General features: G+C 32.2%; 2 protein-coding genes and 1 long non-coding RNA gene across 3 annotated transcripts; 2 read left to right on the top strand and 1 right to left on the bottom strand.

Annotated features, from left to right (window-relative positions):
- Positions 1–2773: 2773 nt before the first annotated feature.
- Positions 2774–8534, bottom strand: LOC134721734 (uncharacterized). The gene is made up of 4 exons (XM_063584919.1): positions 8465–8534; positions 7660–7747; positions 4581–4938; positions 2774–3985 (listed from the first exon to the last, which is right to left on the bottom strand). The coding sequence occupies exons 2-4, from the start codon at positions 7742–7744 to the stop codon at positions 2851–2853; spliced, it is 1578 nt and encodes a 525-aa protein (XP_063440989.1). The 5' UTR covers positions 7745–7747; positions 8465–8534; the 3' UTR covers positions 2774–2850.
- Positions 8535–12351: 3817 nt separating this feature from the next.
- Positions 12352–15793, top strand: LOC134723699 (uncharacterized). The gene is made up of 3 exons (XM_063587254.1): positions 12352–12522; positions 13541–13590; positions 14795–15793. Exons 1-3 carry the CDS (start codon positions 12499–12501, stop codon positions 15156–15158), a joined length of 438 nt encoding a protein of 145 aa, XP_063443324.1. The 5' UTR covers positions 12352–12498; the 3' UTR covers positions 15159–15793.
- Positions 15794–18336: 2543 nt separating this feature from the next.
- LOC134723698 (uncharacterized) lies at positions 18337–21054 on the top strand. Its single transcript, XR_010108160.1, has 3 exons — positions 18337–18463; positions 19754–19801; positions 20627–21054. It is a non-coding gene; the product is annotated as an uncharacterized LOC134723698 (long non-coding RNA).
- The last annotated feature ends 3535 nt before the right edge of the window (positions 21055–24589 follow it).

Here is a 24589-nt window from a genome sequence, read left to right as displayed (position 1 = left end):
AAAGATGAATAATCCTCCTAGACTGGAACACATAAATAGACTAAAAATAATCAAACAAACTATATAAATAACGGAACGGCGTAACAGAATAGTATAAGCAGATCCTGCTTCACATGTGGCACCCGTCATGTTGCCTATGTTAAACTACCTCCCCCTTGACAATCACTATTATGGTGTAATTGCAGAAAATGAAAACGAAATGTATAATCGAGTTGGAAAAGGCTTAACAATACAGATTGACACGAAAACAACAAAAAGACCAAAATAATCACAGTTATTGAAATCTATGTCAAAGTCAATTAAACCTAATACTCAAATCATAAGACTTACGTACATGTATTATGTACATAAGTTAAACATTTATAAAGAACGCATTTGTTTCCTGTAAATTTCCAATGTAATGCATACAAATGAAACATGATCTGCCTCTATGAAAATAGAATTTGGAAATCTGGATTAATAACACTATCCAATAAGACGATAATGACGACCAATGTGTGAAAAATTACAGTTCATGGTAAGACCTTCAAAAGTAAAACCAATACAGTATAAACAATTCAAGCCCAATTAGACAACTTATTCTTAATTAGAACCGGCCAACAGTTTAATTGCAAGCATTTCTGAGACACATTGTCCATAAATCAATTACAATTTTTAGCTGTGTAGACTATTGCTATCTTACGGAAATAATTACAGTTTATACATTTCTCTTAATAAGTTGTCGCATCTGAAAAGACAACTGTAACCATTAACGGTACCAATATGACTTATCCAGAAACGAAATATTGACATAAACAGGTTTACACGATTTACTGCGTAGTAATATTGACATAAACAGGTTTAATCGATTTCCCGCGTGTATCTCTGAGGATTCTTAGTGACCGTTAAGTGTGTTTGTTTGTCTGATGGTCAATTTTATTTAGAAAAGAAACAACAATTTATAAATTCTAATAAGTCGGGAGGGCTTTTTCATTTTTATTTTTTCAGGCACGCTAAAGGCCGAATATTTGAAGTCACGGATGATTAAGAATCGAAACAATTGAAGAGCTATATATTCCAAAGGATATTAAAAAAGAAACCAAATTCATCTAAGGTTTGCTTGAAATTGAAAGTTGAAATTCAAAGTTCGGAAACGGACAAATTTGGACTGGTTTGCTATAGATTATTATGATTCATTGTCGATGGACTTGCTACTGAACTTATAATACGTTCGGTGACTTTAAGTCCACCAGTAGAGTTATCGACCCAGTGCTGTAAAAATATTAATCAACACGTTATAAATTTCATGCGTCCAAAGCGCTGTTCGGGTTTATCTTAATCAGATCCTAAAAAAACTCCTTGGCAATACCACGAATACTCTTTATTTTTAATTTATTGATTTTTTTTTTATCAATTCTGAATAATAATTATGATATATGTACCATGACATTTAAGGAGTGAGCTTCGCTTCGATGTTTGAACCACATGCGTATTTTATTGGCCTAAAATTTCCCAAAATAGTGTAAAACCGCGGGCACAGGACTACTATTCGTGTCTAGTATTGAAATACTAGGAAACAACTACTTCCGGTCGCAGGTCCAGTTGAAGTAAAAAATCAAAAAAAAATCGAAAAGTTCCGGATTTGTTTTGCACAAATGACTTTCTGTAGACTACTGTACCTGTACCAGTTTCACTCCAACCTAGGACCTATTAGGGTAAATGTGTTCATTTTAAGTCCACTCTACATGCAGACTGCAGTTGGTTTCATCTATCAGCATCTCTCAGCCTTCCAGGTCAAGAAATAGGACGAAAAATCGTCTAATTTGGTTGATCGTTTTCGAATATATATTTTACTGATGACAACAGATATGTTCCAACTGTCGTGCCTACAATCTTGTTCTATAAACAATCGAATTAGGCTTGTTACCAGGTGTGTACGAACATGAGCAATACGACGGGTACCACATATAGAGAAGGATCAGCTTACCATTCGGAGCATCTGACATCATTCCCATTTTTTTTTTTTGTATTGTTTGTGTTACTCAGTCTTTTGTTTTCTACGTTATCTTTTGGTGTACTGTTGTTTGTCTGTTTCTTTTAGACTTGGTGTTATTATTTCATTTTCGACTTATGAGTTTGAATGTCCCTTTAGTTTGGTATGCCTCTAAATATCAATACGTTGTTCACTTTGTCTTTTGTTGTGATTTTGTTATGTTTGTGCGTAGTTTAAATTTAAAGGTTTCAAACCTGTTTCTTTTTTTTTTACTTTGGTCTAATGTTGTGACACCATTGGCCCAGATTGGGGAAGAGTTGGTTGCTCACTTATGTTTTCAACCACGCTATATTATTTGTTTCTCAAGTAAGGAACACGAAATTAAAGTGGTTGTCGTTAGTTGCTGTCTGCCTGTTTTACTATTATTGTCTTTAATAACATCAGTCCGCCGGTTTTTGTTTTGAAAAGTCACTATTTTACTCTATCACTACACATTTTTGGATTTACTGATTGTTGAATACATATATATATAAAATAAGCAGAAGTGGTACGACTGACAATGAGTCATCTATTGTGACTTGGATGTAAGCAGTGAGATCTGTTAATATTAACTGGTGACCAGAAAATGCATATATCTTATGTATAAGAAATTAGAGAAATTAATGGTAGCTGCGGATTTTTTTAAAATATACGTAACTCATTCAACTCATTATGAATTATCTGGTGTAATTTCGATAAAACTGCTTTAACGTTTGTTTCCATTTAAGTATAGAAATATAGAAAATAATCATCAATTAACAATAACTATTTGACTATATATTTTATACATGTTATACACAATGTATAAGTATGCAGAGAATTAGTTCGACATGTACATCTTAACTAACAAACCAATCAATAGCAGAATTAGTATTGACGTGTCCTTGACTCTGGTGATCACCAACAGTCCATTTTGTTTCGTCTAATTTACCAGCTGTCGTAGCGATCATAAAATTCCAAAAAGGTTTTGATCCAAATGCTACATTATATAACCCATCTTTTGTCAACCCAATCGACCGAATATGCTGTGCACCAAGATCATTTCCATCCGGACTTAATTCTGCATTATCAGCGTTAAAGACAGCAATATAATCATTGTTTTGATGATTACATGTAGCAGATTTAATAGTGAATCTGAGCATCTTTCCAGCTTTAACTCCCTGTATCAACGACGCCTTAGATCCATGTGTAGTAACACCTGTTTCTGAGTTGGAATACGCGTGTACCCAAGGTCTGGAGTCAATAAACCACTTTGTTGCCTGTCTATTATTGGAACTGCCACGATTGGTGTGATCACCTACATTGTAGCGAATGGTTTCTACATTTCCGGTCGTCGCAATATTTTGCCAATACCAGTATGCGTTGTTCTGAAATTTCTGTAAATTTGCTTTCGATACGTGGCCTAGAACTTGCGCAGTTACATGACCGTTTCTTATCACTAACTGGTCAGCTTCAATTCCGTACGTATTATCTGAGTAAACTAGCCTCACCCGTTTGCCAACTAAAATAGCTGCGCGTAGGAACTCCAGGGAACCATCGATGGCTTGTCCGTCTTTGTCATGTTCATACGCTAAGGTCCAACAGGTGTCAGCAAACCATTTCATTGATACTTTGTCATCAGAATGTCCTCGGTCAGTATGTTCACCAACAGACCATCTTGACATATCGCGTGTACCATCGGTTGACCATAGATTAAACCACCAATACGCATTCTGCTGGAATTCTATATGATTTCCGACAACTGACTGACTTATATGCCATAGATGTGTTCCAGCTACTTTCGTTTCAGCTTTATTATATGCTATATTTGAAAATTCAAGAGCCATCGCTCGTTTACCATTTACATTGGTAACGTGAATTTCTGCTCCGTTAGCGACAGCTCTTATTAGATTTTTTATATTGCCACAGCTTGCTGATCCACTGTCTAAGTTGCAGAAAATTGGAGTTTGAGGATTTGCGTCTGAGCTTAATTGTCTGAAAATAGATAGACCATTAGTCTGGCAATTATCATTTCAGTATAAAATACTAGTAATGAGGTGTAAAATGAAAAAGAAACAACAAAAAACACAATACTCCGAGAAAGACTAATTATATGAGCCTAGTTTATTGTTGAAGACCATACGGTCATCGTCTATCTACATAATCAGCACCGCAAACGTCTACCTTATTCGATTTGTTGATTTTTATGAAGTTCAACTTGATGAAACATGTCCTCAAAGATTGATGGATATGTTATAATCTGCTTTGTTTTAACAAGTTTCAATGGAAAAGCCACAGAAGAACATTATTTCAATACCGTTATCAATTTTCCTGCATCGGAAGCACATTTCGACAATTCATGTCTTGAGGCAGGAATATTTGAAAATCATAAAGTAATACATATGCTGTAGAGCTGTTCGATTAAAAAAATACTTAAAGTATACTAGTAGTTAAATCCGGAAAAAGAATCAGTGTTTTGTATGAATAGATACAGACCTGAATTTGATAAAACAAGAGAGTCATGATATATACCTACTTTTCCCACACTCGCCACTTTAAAAAGTAATTATGTATTTATTACTTTATGTACCTTGTAAACCATCTGACACTGTATTTAGTTTTCGTTTCTGGTGTTGACGGCCTAGCATGAGATCCAACATACCACCGAGACATGTGTACATTTCCAGTAGTACATACGTTGAGAAACCACCAATATGCCTTAGTTTGATGTTTATCCCAACCATTCTTGCTGATATGAAAAAGTGACTGAATACACACTTCACCATTTAGGATGTACGTAAATTGGGTATCTGCATAATAATTTGCAAAACTGATCCGTAATTTTGCACCGCTTAAAATATCTTGTCGAAGTGTTTCTTTACTACCAGATACTACTGTGCCTTGTTCGTTTGTCTCTAACTGTTTTATCCATTCGCTCCCACAGGTTACTATTAAAATAAAGAAGATAGAAAAAGAACAGATCGATTCAACCAGAATATGAACGACAAGAACATGTTTAGCATTTATGAATACTCTGTATACGTCAATGAGAGAGCTATTAGACGAAAAAAAATATTCCTCATAAATGACTGCAGAAAACGAATTTGATTGGACATAATTATGATTCGTTTTTTGAAATTCTGATATGTTGAACAAGATTAATTGTTTCTGAAATAAAGTGTGCCGTGCTCAATTACAATTCTTGGTCCAGTTATGATGTTCGGGAAAATGACATAAGTGCATAAGCTGATACATTAGAAACTCTAGGACGTATGCAAACGCAACTGAAATAACAACCCAAAATCGTATTGGACAGAAGTAAATAATCAATATCCGAACCGTCAGGAAGAACTAAACATTTTAACAAATAACGCTCATACTAGTTGCTATTGAATAAAATTGTCTATTATAAATAAAAACTACACCCAAAAAAAATAAAGCATCAAAATATAATCATCAAAGCAAGTGTTATTTTTTGATTTGCTGAACTTTATAATTACATGTGGTTGGTTAGAATCTTATTTTTACAGATTTCTCCATTAAAAAAAAGGAAAACAAACTCTATTTAAATAAAGTCGTTAGTTTTCTCGTTTGAATTGCTTACATTGTCTTTTCGGGGCCTTTTATAGCTGACTATGCGGTATGGGCTTTGCTCATTGTTGAAGGCCGTACGGTTACCTATAGTTGTTAATATTTGTGTCATTTTGGTCTTTTGTGGATAGTTGTCTCATTGGCAATAAGACCACATCTTCTTTTTTATTTCTTAAAAAAAACAGCTTTCCATCTGTGTCCATCCAATACCTTGTGTTAATAGGGTCGATTAACCGATCAAACGTTTACCAACTATCAAGATATGAATTATTAGAACACATTCCCTTTACAACTGGACAAACATATTAAGAAATAATTCCTTCATGTCATGCTCTTTGCTCATTTTAACATGGGTAGGCATTACATTTGTCGATAATTTACACTGAGAGTTAGCGATAAAATGAGCATAGAGCATGACATGAAGGAATTATTTCGATTTTAATATAACAAATACAATACATTTATAGGTCGAAGCGTACGAAAATACCGTAAAAATTATTGGCTGTTCCCGTGTCCTCCCCAAGGAGTCTGTATATTACATTTCAGATTTGATAAGTTTAAAAACTACGAGCAGGGCAAATATATGTTAGTTGATAAAAACATATAATAAAAGTTTATGTAATTAGCTGCCTAAATGTAAATTTTTAAAAGGATAACGATAGAAACAACGTTAATATAAACAGTAAGTTCGTGCGCATGTGTCAAACATATTTTCTGTGCTCATTAGAACACGGCTTTGTTAACAAAGCTTTATAAGGACGTCATATTAGAATGGAAGTTTTTAACAACCTTGGCTAGCTATACAGCTCTTGTACGGTTAGTAAACAACTTGGTGACAACCATGATGATACAACTGAAGAATGATGAAAATTCTTCTTATGCATTTACTTTTACATGAATCACCGATAAAATTATGCTTTCAAATCCCGATTACAAGTTTTAAGTGTAATTGCTATCGTGAATGTAACATTGTAATAAATCAAATTTCTCTCTTTAAATTTGATTTTCTGAAATGTTGATTATCTATTATTTATACGGATATTGAATTCAGTTCCCACATATGTGTATATACACAATAATGTTTGAAATTTCATGTATTTGTTTTCAAGCCACAGACCTAAAAAAAAACACCTTTATAAGGAATAAAATCACCCGGACGGAAAAAGACACACTACTGGTTTTCAGCATCAAATGCAACACGACAGATTTTATGCTAACAAATGAGACTCATCTTTGATTATTGTCGGTTGTAGGTAGTATTTGAATGAAATTTTTGCTTATTTGAGAAAAGTGAAATCATTGGTTTATTTATCGCGTATGTGTTTTGATTAATATCGGCTTTTGTTTACATATTGACACCATTATTTTATAAAGTCAATCTGTGTAAAAGACATACACGAACCGTAGCTGTTGTTACTGAAAATATAGACACTATTTTATTTATTTATGACCTTTGATCCGGACATAAATAAAAAGACTGTTTTAGTTCTTCAAGTTTCACCTTCATGCTATCAGATTCACGTTTTAGCTAGCTAAAAAGGCAGGTTAAATCCACCATTTTCTACAAAGGAAAAGCCTGTAGCATATAAGACATATGACAGTTGCCATGTACTCGTTTAATGCGTTGGATGTTTGGTGCCCAGTAGTCAGCACTTCGGTGTTGATATGAATATCAATTATGGGGTCATTTATATAAATTTCCTGTTTACAAAACATTGAATTTTTCGAAGCACGAAGGATTTTCTAATCCCAGGAATACATTACCTTAGCAGTATTTGGTACAACGTTTTGAAATTTTGGATCCTAAATGTCCTTCCACTTTGTAACTTTGTAATACTATTTCTATATGAGCGTCACTGATGAGTCTTGTGTAGACAAAACGCGCGTTTGGCGTACTAAATTATCATCCTTGATAACTACATTTGTATATGAATACTCCGCTTGATGATGGGCTTAACGTTCTTAATTTGTCTCAGAGTTTGATTTTTTTTTTACTTTTCTGTTTTCAATGATTTATGGTTAAGTTACGGAATTACACGACCTATTAAAGAAAAACAATAAAAAAAATGTTGACTTACTTCCATTTTGTTCGCAGGACTCAACCGTTATAAGTGAAATACAAATTAATAAAACTGTTCCACTCCAAATCATGATTCCTTTCATAGTCTACAAAAAAGTTTTAAGCTACAAAAATATGATTCCAAATATCTAAACTTTCTGAAATTGTTGTCCACATACAATTAGATGACTCTCTTTCAAACATATTTTTTGGTAAAAATTTGTACACGTGGTATTGTTACAATGATTACGCTCATGTACAATTTTTTTTATTGATTGAGTAAAATATTTGGCACCACGTTTAAATACCTTCACAAATAATAACATAATGAAAAGAAAAAGAAGGCTACGGCTATGGTAGACCTCAATCGGATTCAATTACTTTGGAATTATTACTTAATGGATCATTTTTATATCATATGTTGTTTTTTCTACTTCTAAATCTGATGACTAATGTAAATAAGCATATAGCCAATGAGATAAAGGCGTTAAAGCAATCTTCAGTATGTTTATAGCATCGCATGTGCAATCCTTTTCATGTTAGCTTTAGCATAATGGTGTAAATATTACATTACTATATGTAATCCAAACAAGTCCTGCATCTTGCATTGAGGCCGTAAAATTTGTATTAGACTATGCCCAATTATCTAAAATGTTGATGATAGAGTCAAATGTTTAACGGTTCCTGATGAAAAGTAAAGCCAGAAAAGCACATCGCTTTTGTTAGATAATTTCATTTAAATTTCCACGAGTTTATTTACAAATGGGACATATGCATTACAAAACAATAATTCATATATTTTGAAAAAAAATTTAATGACTAACCTCAACAATGACTAGTGTGTGTGTTATAGAAGACTTCTTTTTATGTCGACGTCAGCTAATCAAGTACCTTGAAAAAGTGATTTGATACTTGATTCAACATGTATATTCGTCAACGGAAATCCCTTACAAGGAAATGTAAATTTTCCTAATTTGTCCGAGAAATGGATTAAAAAAGTATAGGTTATTGAAGAATAATACATGTAATTTATCGATAAAAATGTTATAAACAAGTAACATCAGTTGATACAATCACAAATTGATAAAGATAATTAAAACATATATAGATTTGATAAGCAAAGAACAAAACAATATACTGTACATTGTAAATATTCATCCTTTGTTACACCAGTCTAATAAAGTTCAAACTTTTGTTTACCGTAATACAAGTGTACACGCACCCCTCTTTTAACTTATGACCATCCTGACTCAGTAAACATGGTCTTCCGCGCCCGTGAGACCAGTCAGACTATGTCTGCATTCCTCCTTTTCCTTTCCTTTATGACAATTTTGACTTATTTATCGTCTATTCTCAATACCCTTGTAACTGTCTGAATCAGTACGTATACCTGCTCCTCACCCTTTATACCAGTATGATTCAGTACTCATACGTTCTCATCCTCTGGCCAGTCTATCGCAGTTGTGAACCCTCCTCCTTACCCTTTTGATTAATTTAATCAGTACTGAACCCTCCTATTTTCCCTTATGACCTTTCTGAATCAATCGAGACCTATGATATCCTAGATTTTTCTTACCTTTGATGGTATGATTCCCAATTAATCAACAAACGACAACCAATGAATACCATACTCCTAGCTGGTACATACGAAATGTGACCAATTTCAACATATGTGCGGTCATACGGCTGCCAAAGTGAATTTTCCTTTAAAAATTATTGTCATTGATTTATCAGGACGACAGCAGGTACATACCCGTAAAAAACACAACAAACCTTAACAGAAACATTTCATCGATCTGAGAGCACGCGCGGTAACTGAAAGGTAATTTTGATAATTAAAAAAACATCGTGTATCCAATGCTGAATTATAAATCAGTAAAATTGTATTCACTGTTGATGAATTCAGAAATTATTATGAAACCAATGTTATATCTTCCACACACTAAGTTGGCGATAGCCAAATTTATTCTTTTTTTTTTTCGTTTAACTTGTCCTTTTATCTCTATGTTTGTATGTTTTTATGCATTTTTTAGTATTGTTTTTGAAATGCAATTAACGGAGTGTTACATGTACTTTCATCAACGAACACCTGTACTGGCGATCGATACTACTACTGGTGTGCGATTACTTCCCCTTTCTTTCATCAGTGCAGTCGTCAGTTATTTGGTATAGCCTAAATTATAACGTTGTTTTTTCTTTTCTTCTAATTCCTAGTTGATATACTAGTAATCAGAAAGTAATGGTCTAACTGCCTCATGCAAAGTTGGCCAAGATGAAGCTGTTCGTTGTATGCTTTATTTAGTCAAAAAATGTCTACATTTTTATACATTCCTTATTTTAAAATGTTTGGGTGTGAGTATAATGTTTAAGGAGTTTAGAATTAGATTACTATTTATATTATTGATTTGGTTGATAGGGTGTATATCTGACGACATCTTTCGTCGCACTCACTCCGAGAAAATTTGACATAGACATTACCAACTATAGTTTTCCGTTCCGCCTTCAAAAATTAGCAAAGCATATACCACAGAGGCTACGAAATACAAATGTAAAACAATACAAACGGGAAACTAACGGCCTTATGTATGTACAAAAGGATAAACGAATAACAAATATGTATAACAGCAACAAACGACACACTTTGAATTACTGGCTTTTGACTTGGGACGGGGACATACATTTATGTACGTTTATCCAACATCTCTCTTTAATAATCACAGAATAAGTGCATGGTATATACTTTATAGAACACTTTTAGTATACGTTCAGGATAGTCTTTGAAAACATGAAAATATGATCCTCATACTGATAAAATCGTTTTTTATTCATAACTGAAATTAAGAGAAAGAAAAGAATGAATGACAGTACACATGTATTGAAAAAAAAATGTAATTCGCGTCACGCTTGTGCATTTTTTTTTCATAGCATTAAAAAAGAATAAGGAATTACACAACGTATAAACGTTACACTAGTCGCACATGGAAGAATATGTAGTGAATGTAAATAAACTTGACATACAGACACCTGCATTTGTTTTTTTACCTCATGTTTGTAAACATCCAGGTGACTTTTGTCTTTGTAGTATAACATTTAATTTTAAATGGCTGTTCCGTTGATGTATCTTAATTAAACCTTCATTTGCAATAGTTACAATTTCCTTACCTTAATGATTAACTAATATGATGTTTATATTACTATGTTCATACAAAATGACAAATCATTGATTTTGGCTTGTATTTATAATTATTTTATTTTTTGCACGCATAAAACTAAAAACGAAATGTGTCATTCGAACTCTATTTGCGTAGACGTTAGATATTTTCCAAGAATTGTTTACTCTTAATGAATTTGTTTTTTGTTTTTGTTTAATTCTGATTTAAAGAAAATTTATTATATTTTTGGAGAGTAGAATGTTAACTTCCTGACGACAACAATTTTGGAAGAGGAATTTGTAAAGTAAAAATTAACTTGTTTGTTATGTTTATGTTATTATTTTCGAAATAAAATATTAAACTCACATGAATTAGAAATGCTAATTGAAATATTCAGATAAGGTCGTAATTAAAAACAATTAACAAAAGTAAATGTTCAATCTCTATTCGATTTTTCCAGATCCCCATTAACATTGTACTTGCATTTGAAGGAAGTTTATACCATAACAGATAATCAAAAATATTATATAAAAATTGGCCCCCCCCCCCCCCCCCCCCCCCAACTTCTTCTTAAACGAAAAAACATGTCGTTTTCTTCAATACCGTTTTGTCAGATAAACGCCCTCTTTACAGATGATAAATTATATTTCCTTAGATACATGTGTAAGTTTAACATATAATTCACGTAGACACGATTAAAGAGAATTAATACATCATTATATTTAATTAACTTATGTCAGTTTTTAAGGTTCATTCACAGAAATGAATACAATTTTTTTTTAAATGAACTTTAATTTTCCATTAAAGTAAAGACCAGTTGTTCTTTATCCGGTAGCATCGTCTATTGTCAAATTATTTTCTCGAACATTATCTGGACATCGATGGACATGCAAAACTGCCAAATCATATAAACGTTCACTAGTTATCGTAGATTTCTTCCAGGTCTAAAGTCTGCGAAAAATTGAATGAACGTTCACATTACACAGAAAAATCCGGGAATAATTATGACACATAACGACAAACAACAGTGAAAACTATTGAAAGGAGAAGTATGGATTCTGATAAAGAAAGGGCGACGTCATAAATCAGCAAACGATTTGATAAGAAGATTATATTTTGTTTCAATTTATTACATTTTTTTTTTATTTCTAACATGAAGCCTTTGCCTTAATGAAATTACGGACGGTTCAAAAGAGGAAAACCTTGATATACAAATGTACGCACGGTTTACACTTATACAACCCTGTAAATTTATAAAAAAAAATGCATTCATTTTTTTATAATTACGTCTTATGAAACAACAAAATTGATAGTTACAAGTTTGTCAAATTTTTCTGGTATTTTCTTCAATTCATTATGTTACCATGGTATCGGTCAGCATCTGCAGTCATTGAAGTTGTATTTTACACGTAAATGAAATATGACATAGGAGTGGTTCGCCCGTGTTGCCAGCCAATTACGAATTGTAGTATAGATTACATCTAATTAAAAGTTATTATAGAACAAATATCAAGTTTCATCAGCAAGAAATTGATTACCTGTATATAAAAGTATCAAGAAAACACCTTAGTAAGTGCATATATATCATGTTTACTAACGTAAAGTTCGATATCAAACTGTAAAAAAAGAACAATGATATAGCAAGACATTACAGTGATAAGTTAATGAATGACATGTGTGGGCATATATAAAGTCGGTTTATATTAATGCCCATCTTTTTGGTTGAAAAGGTATGTTAATCTATTAATCTATTTCTTAAATACTTTTTTAAATTTGTTGAATACGCACAGCGCTAAGACTGCTTCCAGTATTTTATTTTTTATGTTGATGAGTTTTTACTTTCTTCATGTACTATGTAATTTAGGTTGGTAGGAATATTTTCTCTTTATAAGTATGCATATGTTCTGTATATATTGTTTGTATCTATATGTAATACTAAGTGTATATCTGTGGAAAGTACAAAATGGTTCTTTGCATCTTGTGTTAAATATGATGGAAGTGTACAATTAGTTTATATTGCGTTGCATATTTAATTTATATTTTCGAGTTTAATCTCGTAGAAAAAAAAACCACAGAAAAGTACAAGTAATTTGATGTCCACTATTGTTGTTGTAAAATAAATGGACAAGTAGTATTATAAAAAAAGGACTACCTCCTCAGGAACAGATAATACAAATATTGACTACTTTGTCGAACTTTTATGCAAAGATGATTGATTTTATTGGAATTTGGTTCGTGAACACGAATACCAATAATAATTGCTACTATGACACAGGTTATTGTAAAAACGGCAGTCGGTAAATTGTGTGTATTTGACACACACAAAAAAACAAAGGAGCAAACTATGTTTGTAGTACGTTTGTCTTTTGTTAATATGTGTAAGCAAGATGATAAAAAAACACTGAATCCCACCTAAAATTTCAACTTTTCAAAAGACGTTTAAGATTCATCCGAGTTGGACATTCCTGATAAATAGTATTGATGCCATCGTCATTTTTTTGCAGTACGTCTAGAGATAATATATCCATGTCTTTTAATTTTCCCTTCCGATATTTAATGCCTAAATTCAAATTTGAAGCTGTTATTGGAGTGCACTTTTGTTAAGGTCTCCTTGATTTGGGACGCACACTGATATATATTTCTATTTGAAGCGTTACATTCAACCTAATAAAATAAGATTGAATAATAAAAAAACTTGTAATAGAATTTTACAACAAATTTATCGGTATCATTTTTCTATTTCCTTAGGTCAATATGATGTTAATGAAGTTGCCACATCCCATCCTGGTCATGGTGTTGTAAGTATTTATTACAATATATAAGTAATGATAATATGAGTAAAAGTAGACGTCGAAACAAAACTCAAAACACATTTTCCAATATCAAAACAGGTGATCGTAAAATTTGTCATCTTATAATACAGTTATTATAGTTATCAAAGGTACCAGGATTATAATTTTATAAAGTGTTATATGTTCTCTTTTTAAACTGAAAATGTAAAATTAAATGGGATATCTATAACACATTCAACATGAAAGTATCAATAAAACGAACAGCTTTGATCGCTGTCATTTAATGTATAAAATTGAGAATGAAAATGGGGAATGTATCAAGGAGACAACAACCCGACCATAGAAAAAAATAATAGCAGAAGGTCACCAACAGGTCTTAAATGTAGCGCGAAATTCTCGCACTCGTAGGCGTCCTTCAGCTGGCCCCTAACCAAATATATACTAGTTCAGTGATAATGAACGCAATACTCATTTTCAAATTGTACACAAGAAACTAAATTTAAAAAATAAAAGACTTACAAAGGCTAGAGGCTCCTGACTTGGGACAAGAGAATAAAGTTTGAAATGAATAAAGTTTAAGAACGAAAGTATCATTATTCTTAAAAGTTTCTTTGGATTATTTAAGTGGCAATACACGTCATTGTGGGAATTCAGGTTTGTAAAATCAGTATGCAGTATACATGTATCATTTCGTATTGTCTAATAATACAACGTAAATTCATCTTTCAAATAATCCTTTAATTGTATTGATCCGTATTTAAATTGTTATCTGAAAGTCCTTTTTGTGCATGATTTAGGTTATGGTTTTAACTTGAAAAACATTTTCATCCCTAAGCGCTTGCTGCGAGGGACCCGAGATATATCGGTGCATTTTATAATAAAAAAATAAAAAAAAATTCTTTGCAATATCCTAAATAGGCATCGGTTGCAATGACACAATTGGAACACTTCTTGATATAGTGGGTGGTTTTTTAAGGCAAGGATATTCTAAATCCAATCAATTTTGTTGAAGTGAATGATAAACAGACTGAATCATTAAAATGAACAATTTATGCTACAATCAGAATATAATACCAAAGCATTATTTAGCAAAATAATAATTATGAGTATTATTCTTGCAGAGTTTTGCTTGCCTTTGATATGTGCTCCATGAAATAATTTAGTTAAACATACAGACATTAATGTTCTAATAATTCAGTTATTTTCACAGGTTGAGCAATATTCCAGTGAATAGTACAGAATCTACACACAATTTACAGTTTGTGATGAATTATTCGGCAAACGATATATTGTTGTATCCATTCGAAGACACCAAAAAGCATATATCCAGCGACGAAGATGATCCACGAACAAAAACGAGCTTGGGCTTACTGCGACGGAGGATATCACAACCATTCAAAGACCCAGAGAGGCATGTATTCTCGGAGGAATATGCACCACTAACAAGAACAAGAAGGAACTCATCTCGAAGGATGATATCCCGGCCATTCTTTCTCAAACTTCTAAAATCCTTAGGCATCCATGTCAGATTTAATTGGAAACGCAACCAATTGCAGTTGTTACTTTGGTCATAATTTCATCTAAATATAGACGTGTAGTTCTGGTAATTGTAAAAACGTTTAACCCTTAAGATCTACCAATAAGTTTGATAAATTTCTTTTTTTTTTCGTTTACGTCCAAAGAATAAACTCACTGTCATTTATTCTGTGTGGTTTTTTTTCTGTTTGCAAAATGTATGAGCACATATATATATCCTTTACAGAAAAAAAAATCATGATAGTAAGCCTTCTCTAAATTCCTGATCAAACAACGTACAAAATATAAAATCATATATCAAATGAAACAGTTTATTCACAACGTGCGTTTTAACTTCTTCTTGGCATTTCATTTTCTTTCTCGTCATCTGTGTCATTCTCCTGTACTCTACCTTTTCTCTTTAGCACTGCCATTTCACTGTCCTTATGTCGGAGTTTTCTCTCCAGTTTCCATATAACTTCATCTTTTTCCTGTTATTGTTTCTTGCTTTCCTCCTCTCCCTTCATAAGTTTCCTTTCAGCTGTCTTGACATCCTCTTCGTTAGCTTTCAATCTCTGCTCTGCAATATAACGGACCATTCCCATATCTATTGGACTCAGCCTGGTGACTTATACGCAGTCATTAATATTGTTTAAGTAAATATGTTGTAATTATCTGCATACTTCAGGAAATATTATAAACCATGTATACATACAAAAATCTTGTTTTGAGTATTTGAAGTAGTAATATTATAAAATATATGATTGCTGTTACTTTTTTTTAAAATTCATATTACTACAGATGTGATGCTTCTATTAATCTGTATAGTCGTCTGTGGTTAAATATTAGGTTCCATTTTCTATGAAAAACATGATAAGAATAAAATAAGAAGAAAGTTGAATTATAGTCGATTGTCGGTTCGCTACGAGGCATGATCAAACTTAAGTCTTTAAAATTGGGATTTTCCCAGTTAATCAAGCAGAAAGTTTGGGATAATAGAGAAGGTTAGCCTGCTCTGAGTAAAAATGATGTGTCCGGGTAGTGTTACATTTCTTCCTGATGATTGTTACTTTGTGAACTAATACGGCAAAACATAGCTCGGTGTTAAGCCCCAGTCAGACTGTCACGTTTAAATACGTTTTAAAATGCTACGTTTCACCTACGTTTTGAATAAAAATGTCCCGTTATTTTGAAAGCTAGGTTTTACTAGGGTTTTACTACGTTCTTTCCACGTTTTGCTACGTATTAGTACGTGTAGACCCACGTTTCCACCCCGCATTGATACGTTTCGATACGTAGTAAGCACGTTTTGAAACGTTCCGCTAAGCTTTGTTACGTATGAACTAGATTTTTACTTCGTTTCAACTTTCGCTACGTTTGTTGAGAAATTTTCAAAACATACGGGTCAGGTCAACTAAAAGGATCACTACGATACGCTTCGTTACGTATATTCCCGTTTCACTACGCTTTCAAAACGTAGTAAAACGTAACTCTTGAAACATGTGAAACGTGTGACTGGGGATTTAACGAATGTCTAAAATAATAGAAAGGTGTTTATTTTGCATATTAAGCGGTTAACCGGTTGGAGTTAATATTAGGACTGAATATAGTAGAAAACTATTCATTTCACTTTTCATTTCACCCGAAATTTCTTGTAAAAGCGGTATCCGATAATTGGAATATTAAATCACAAAAATACTGAACTCCGAGGAAAATAATATCAGAAAGTCCCTATTCATATGGCAAAATCAAATGACAAAACACATCAAGAACGAATGGGCAACAACTGTCGTATTCCTGACTTGGTACAGGCATTTTCAATAGCGCTTAACCCCTCACTTTGTACGACAGTCTCATCAAATTCCATAATATTTACAACGAGGCATGATCTAAACAGACATAATAAATAAAGTAGTCAAAATATGGGTACATCAGTCATCACCGTGTTACAATTTGACACAAAAAAAAAACCACACAAGCATCTATCAAATAAAAACACATTCATTGCTTCGCGTGTACGCCGTCAGAAAATGTATACGTCACGTAGGAAAAAATTGTGTCGTTCAACATTTATACAGTTTATAAAAAAAAAATGGGGGGGGGGGTTCGTTTTTTATTATGATATTGTCAGGGTTTTTTTCAACTTGTGTGTAATATCATCCGGTTTCTCTTTTTTATTATTTAAAGAACAATAGTAAACAAGACATTTTAATGACTTTTCTAATCTAATTCTATTTTTGAATTGATGTTTCGTTGATAAATGTTTCAAATCTTCTTTACTTTCTAGTATATGAAACAGCCATCACTTGCATGGATTTAGTGTGTTTAGATGACATTTGGATTTTGGGTGTATAGATGGCATTTGCATTTTGGGTGTTTAGATGGCAATATAAGGAAAATATAAGATACAAAACTGAAAAAAACGTTAATATATATGTAATGCCTACCCGTACGAAATACATGTAAAAAGCTATACTATGTATTAGTATTCCACCTAAAAACTAGTAGAAATGTAGTAGGAATCTACCTCCAATAAAAGACGTTATAGATAATGCATATTTTAAGGTTTTTCTTGTCGTAGAACACACTTCATAAGTTTCCTTTCAGCTGTCTTGACATCCTCTTCGTTAGCTTTCAATCTCTGCTCTGCAATATAACGGACCATTCCCATATCTATTGGACTCAGCCTGGTGACTTATACGCAGTTATTAATATTGTTTAAGTAAATATGTTGTAATTATCTATGAGAGTATGAACTATCCCGAGGAGTTAATACAATACTAGAAAATAAAATCCAATCAATAAACTGTTACTAGAAAAAGATTTGTCCTGTTTCCATAGAATCCAGTTTCACACGGTAGTATGTTTGCTCAACTACATTGTATTTTGTTAAAAGTAAAAACCCATTTATTTAACCAATAACAAGTATAATTCTTAAGTGATTGAAGTCGACACTCACATCGAGAATGATAAGAATATTTTCTTTTTACAACATATGACTGAGGGGAGATGTGCGGCATAGTTCAATAAATCAGTACCCAGTAAACCTAGATACAAGAACATATGGAGTTTTCACACAAATAGTGGTCTATAAACGCAACAGCACAAAATGAATGTTTTAATTGGCTTGAAAATAATTGGCTGATGAATACAGCATCAGAGGCGTATTGTTAGAGTATATGCTATAATCACAATTGACTTGTGAAGTGAGAAAATCGCACAATGTAATCAGCCCACAGAACACGTTATTTACTAGAATCTTTCAGAAGAACAAAGTCATCATTGATAACGAATGACATGTTACCGTATAAAACCCGGTATATTTTTACATCTGTCATTTAATATAGTAGGAATCAGCTAGAAGGTATGTTTATTAAGAAACACATTCATTTATTTTCTTAATTGTGTATTTTCATTTAGAGTTTGCCTTCATTGTGTATTTTCATTTTGAGTTTGCCATTATTTATCTTTTGTGGGATTCAAAGAGCTTTGATATTTTATTGTATCTAGATAACTATATGCCCAAATATTTTCACTTGCAATCAGCGGTCTTTATTGAACCAAACGAGTATAATTAAGGGTGATATCAATGAAATAGTACTTGTGAGTTATGTGGAGAAACAATAGGTTTGCTTTTGTTTATTTCTATTATGTCTAAAAGATTTTATGAATTTTATGTTATATTTTCAGACAACATAAGTACGTTGTATTTAAGTTTACTATGCAAACATATTTTAGCAAGATATCAAAATAAAGAAGATGTAGCATGATTGTTATTGATTACTAGTATAATATTCATTAAAACGAAAAACTTGTGAATAGAAATAATCTATCGGCCCGCATTTGAAATGTGAAAACTATACCCCGACAAGAAACGAAAACTAATTATGTTTGTTAGACCACGAACACATGCAAATATGCTTTATTAATTTAGTTCGTCCGAATCACTTCCTGGATTGACCTTCACACGGAAGGCTCATTTCTAAATATGTGAACACCTAGACTGTATCAGTTTTTGAATACTCAAAGACCTGAATAAAAAAGAAGACATAACAAAAATAGACAAATCCATCAAAGTTCGTTTTCCTCTGAAGGACTTTGTTTATGAAATCATTTCTAAATATACCTATGAAGAGTTAATAAATTGTATGTTATAAAATTGATATCAGTTACAAAACGATCAGAGTTTTATTTAGATGGTGATTTATTTAAGAATTTAATTAGAGGTAGATGCTACCCAATATATCAGTAATGAGGAAAAATATACCGGAATGAATGTTAAACAAACAAACGTGGAAACTGAAATAAAAACAAATCCAAAGGGACATAACAGGCAAACGGAATCTACATACCGAAAGTTTGGAAAACTGTAGAACATTCAAAAACCAACTCACAAAAATTCGGTATGCACCATCTTTACCAAAGTAAACAAAATGAAGGTTGTTCGAACTATTCAAAATTTTATAAACAATAGATTACAAGAACATGGCCGGATTTATAAAAGTTTAAGATCTTTCGTGATATATTTTGTGAGTACAAAAGTATAATTGACAAGTAAACAAAATAACCTCCAAATAGTTTATTTTGGGCAATAAATCACAGATAATGCTAAAAATATAACGACATCTATACTTAAATATTATTTTCCTTTTAGAATAATGGAGACAATTAGAATATTATATTCAGTTCTTGTTATTGTATTGTAAGTATTGTTTACCATACCTTTGATTTTAAATTTTAATTTAGATGGGTTCAGATGATTGGAATGATACATCATTTTTTTAAACCAATAGATGAATCTCATTATATTGTTACAAAAATATTAATCAAGTAATTCAAATAATATTTTATTATTAAAACCTTTGAATGTTGTTAAAGGTTTACGGAAACATGCGCTTGCAGATGAAAAACAAAAATAGTTTTAAAAATAGTTTTAATTAATTTCTTCACTCCACGTGTTACAATAACTAAGATTTAATGCCTCTGGGTTTTTTTTATAGGGGTGTAAAATCTTTGACCGTAGTTCATTACTTAAAGTAGCATTCAATACATATAGTTACATTGTTTTCCCAGGACCATGAAAATATTTTTTTAAAAATAACGCGAGATTGATGTTAGCCAATGATAATAACGTATTGTAATAAAACATGCATCCCATGATATAATAATGACATCAATAGTTTGCAATAGGTTTCAACATATAATCTTGGTTTACAATACTTCAAGTTTAAACGTACTGACGGTACTTCACATACAACCTTTTGTAGAATGGGATGCATTAATTATACCTTTCATTTTTAGAAATGAATTGTATGCAGACTTGTTTTTGACCTCATTACGAAAATGTGAAATTGAAAAGGGTTAATTTTTTTCTCCCATAAATGAGATGTTATACAGAACAGTAGTGGTAAGACAATAATAGCAGTATCGGTAACAAAATTAGCATCCTATATCAAATTTCCTATGTATATTTCTTCCTAAATGCACGTTGTTGGATGTTATTAATAATTAAAAATTCTTTTCATAGGTTGAATATGAATCTTGTGGTAACAAGTGAAGAACAAGCTGACAGTCCACAGCTTAGGGCTAATAATCCTGATCTAGAGCTTCTCCTGTCTCTGATACAATCAGAAATTAATAACAAACCTCAAATGTCAATTCCAAGTGACCTGGTTCTCCCACAAAAGAAATGGAGTCGTCCGCAGCACAGAATATCTCGTCAATACTTGCTTCAACTTTTAAGATCTCGAGGCTATCATGTTAGGCTGAATGGAAAACGATAAAACTAACAATTATTTGTGCGTTCCTTTGTATTTATTTTTGATTGTTTATGTAATACATTTGATTTATAAAATAGTTTTAAAGATTGCTGCAATATCGAAGATTATATTTGTTTTAATTTTATTATAATTCTGTAAAAACGGACATCTTATCTGTGCATGTGTGAGCATTGAGACAAATTCATATCCAAATAAAGTTCATTTCAAATTATTTAAACAAGTATTTAATGTAGTCTGTTTATATTTGATAGGCGTTATTCCAGAAAGTATTATACAGCCAAGTCTGCTTAAAACTTAGGATTTTTGTATCCCCGGAATAGATTATCTTAGCTGTATTTTGGCACAACGTTTTGAAATTTCAGGCCCTCAATGCTGTTCAACTTTGGTTTTTTTAGGGCTTTATAACTATTTTGATTTTAGCGTAACTGGTGATGCTTATGTAGACGAAACGCGCGTCTTTCGTATTAAATCATATTATGATTCCTTTCAAGGATTTGGCTAGACTGTTTGGACCTTTTGGATTATAGCTCTTCATCTTTTAAATAAGCTTTGGATTTCAAAATTTTGGCCACGAGCATCTATGAAGAGACATGTATTGTCGAAATGTGCATCTGGTGCAAGAAAATTGGTACCGTTAATTTTATTACACTAAGACACAGTCTCAGGAAAAGCGGATATTACATATCTCTGATTTTTCTTTGGTATTTGGCTTTAACGCTAGAACCGTTTTCCTAGATATTTATTGTGAGGTGTCTCATATCAGTTTTAGATAAATATATATAATATATCATTTTTTTACAAAAAAATGATGAAATATTTCTTTTACCAGGGAAAGGATTATCTTTCAGAAAACAAAAGAACTACACATCTACGCCGAGGCCGCATAATAAACAAAAGATGGCACTATTAACAAAAATCATTTAAAAAAACTTAAACTTGGAACATATGTACACTGAAAATGTTTGTTCCTTTGAAAGGTGAGGAGTATCGGGCTTATATGACGGTTCTTGATTTTTCTTTTTCAATAAAGAAAGCAAACACCAGGTCAAAATTTTATTATTCATTTCTGATAATCTCACATTGCAAAAATTAGATCACAAAAATACTTAACTCCGATGAAAATTCAAATTCAAGTCCGTAATCAAATGGCAAAATCAAACACATAAAACGAATTAACCAATATTAGACCATCTTGCGGCAACAAGCGTAAACAGATTAGACTAAAGGCTTGGCTGATAGTTTGACCAATAACATGACCATAAATGCAAATGACAATGATATATATGATAAATTGATTGAGATTGTATTCAAACCGTTTGTAACTTTCAGGACGGTAAGAGACAGAAAAATATTAAATAACGGTAACAACATTATGACCTTACCACTGTCAAATTTGTGTTGACCAATTACTTCGTAGGCAAAGAATATGGAAAAATAAAGGCAATAGTAGTATACCGCTGTTCGAAATTCGTAAATCAATTGAGAAAAATAAATCCGGGTTACAAACTAAAACGTAGGGAAACACATCAAATATCAGAGGGGAACTACGACACAACCATAACTCAACATTTAAATGTACAACACACAGACACGAACTATATTATATCAATGGCAATTTTCCTGACTTGGTACATGACATTTTAATAAAAAAAAAAAAAAAGGTGGGTTGAACCTGGTTTTGTGGCATGCCAAACCTCCCGCGTTTTGGCAATGTTAAACATAACATTAAAATAACAACATTACATGATAGGACTACAATACAAATAAATGGGAGAATATTATAGGACAGAGAAACACACGAATAATAGCTAACAAAAGGGGTCAGGTTTAAAATTTAATGCGCCAGACGAGCGTTTCGTACACACAAGATCAATCAGTGACGCTCTGTTGAAAATAGTTTGAAAGCAAAAACAAGTGCAACGTTCAAGAACATTGAGGACCAAAAGTTCCAAACAGATGTGCCCATTACGGCTAGGGTATTCTGCCTGGGATAAGAACATTCTTATTATTTTGAACAATTCATACTTTTCTAAACAGTATTTTTTTATAAAATGACTATATAATAGATATTAATGATGAAACCGGTGACTAACTAGAAAAAAACCCGATAGATAAATAACCTAATTAGTTATCAAAGGTACCAGGATTATAATTTAGTACGCCAGACGCGCGTTTCATCTACATAAGACTCATCAGTGACGCTCAAATCAAAAATATTTATAAACCCAAACAAGTACAAAGTTGAAGAGCATTGAGGATCCAAAATTCCAAAAAGTTGTGCCAAATACGGCTAAGGTAATCTATGCCTGGGATAAGAAAATCCTTAGTTTTTCAAAAAGTTCAGAGTTTTGTATACAGGAAATTTATAAAAATGACCACATTATTGATATTCATGTCAACACCGAAGTGTTGACTACTGGGCTGGTGATACCCTCGGGGACAAAACGTCCACCAGCAGTGGCATCGACCCAGTGGTGTAAATATTAACCAACCTATTTCAACCTAAACCAGCATATAAAAATTCACAGTCGCGTTAGCCAAATCCATAAACGCACAAATTTAAGTGACGTCAAATTTCAATTTTTAAAAATTTCCCCAAAATAGGATAGAATTCGGATATAATTCAAGATTAGATTTGTATAAATGTTGATATGACATTTATTAATAACAACGAAAATTGCAATACAAATAAATATCATATTGTGGTATTAATTAAATAATTAATTTGATGTCGGTATTTCTTCTAAATCAAACTGTAAACCAAATATATCGTATAAATTGAGTTGCACCAAACTAAAATCTAATAAATGAACTAGATGAGTAATCATCTCAACCATAACACACGATACAACCGAACAAAAATAAGATTTACAACTACAAACGATAAGACATTTTATAAAATCCGATGAAATAACAAATATAATATTACATAAATGTCGGATAGAAAAGTACCGTGACACGTCTTATAGCATTGCGAATTCACACTCAAAACAGTCACAATCGGGAATAAGACAAGAAAAACAAGAAATCATTTTCTTGATTTCAAATTAAGATCTATTTCGGTTGAAACATTTTTTTCCATCATAGCCAGACTAGACGTTATGTATAATAATTAAATTCACGATCATAGATCACTGTTATCCCATGATAAAAAAAAACTGCGAAAACAAGTCAAAAACAGGCATCTAAGATTTACCTTTATTCGTAAAATTCCAGTACGGAGTTTTCTGACCGGGCCCGATAAGGTGGTGTTACATCTTAAAAAGTATATCAAAATTATTTTTGCAAAGACTTCCGTTTCGGCCTGTGCTGTGGGACGTACTTAACTTGGCGTGAAGTGCGAGTTTGTTTAGGTACGTTTGGAAGTCTTACTGTGAGTTTGACCTTAAGAATAACAAAAGAATGGCTGTTCCGTTGGTTTTTGTGTGTGTTTTGATCTTGTGTCATGGATGGATACTCCATATTCTTTCTTTTTCTATTATATCGTTTCGATCAAACACTATTGATACTGACCGCAAAACTAACCCGCGTCGGTTAGAGTCGTTTTTCGACATCACTCTATCTTGAATGGTTTGTGTCAGTAGTACACTTTTTTTTATAAAGACCTTTTAATGTCAAAACACGCGAGGGTATCGTATTCATTGAGGAATGTTTATAATTGACAATTGAAAAGTTGATATTATCACATTGATCGTAAATTCTAGAAAAAC

This window comes from Mytilus trossulus, chromosome 6 (genome assembly GCF_036588685.1).
Source record: "Mytilus trossulus isolate FHL-02 chromosome 6, PNRI_Mtr1.1.1.hap1, whole genome shotgun sequence".
Classification (NCBI taxonomy): domain Eukaryota; kingdom Metazoa; phylum Mollusca; class Bivalvia; order Mytilida; family Mytilidae; genus Mytilus; species Mytilus trossulus.
This window is presented reverse-complemented; position numbering and strand designations above follow the sequence as displayed.

Coding starts and splice junctions, on each gene's coding strand:
- LOC134721734 (XM_063584919.1), bottom strand. CDS start 7,744: ATGAAAGGAATCATGATTTGGAGTGGAACAGTTTTATTAATTTGTATT. Junction 4,939..7,659: donor GTCCTGCGAACAAAATGGAA/GTAAGTCAACAT, acceptor TTATTTTAATAG/TAACCTGTGGGAGCGAATGG. Junction 3,986..4,580: donor AGTGTCAGATGGTTTACAAG/GTACATAAAGTA, acceptor ATCTATTTTCAG/ACAATTAAGCTCAGACGCAA.
- LOC134723699 (XM_063587254.1), top strand. CDS start 12,499: ATGCCCATCTTTTTGGTTGAAAAG. Junction 12,523..13,540: donor CCATCTTTTTGGTTGAAAAG/GTATGTTAATCT, acceptor CTATTTCCTTAG/GTCAATATGATGTTAATGAA. Junction 13,591..14,794: donor CCCATCCTGGTCATGGTGTT/GTAAGTATTTAT, acceptor TTATTTTCACAG/GTTGAGCAATATTCCAGTGA.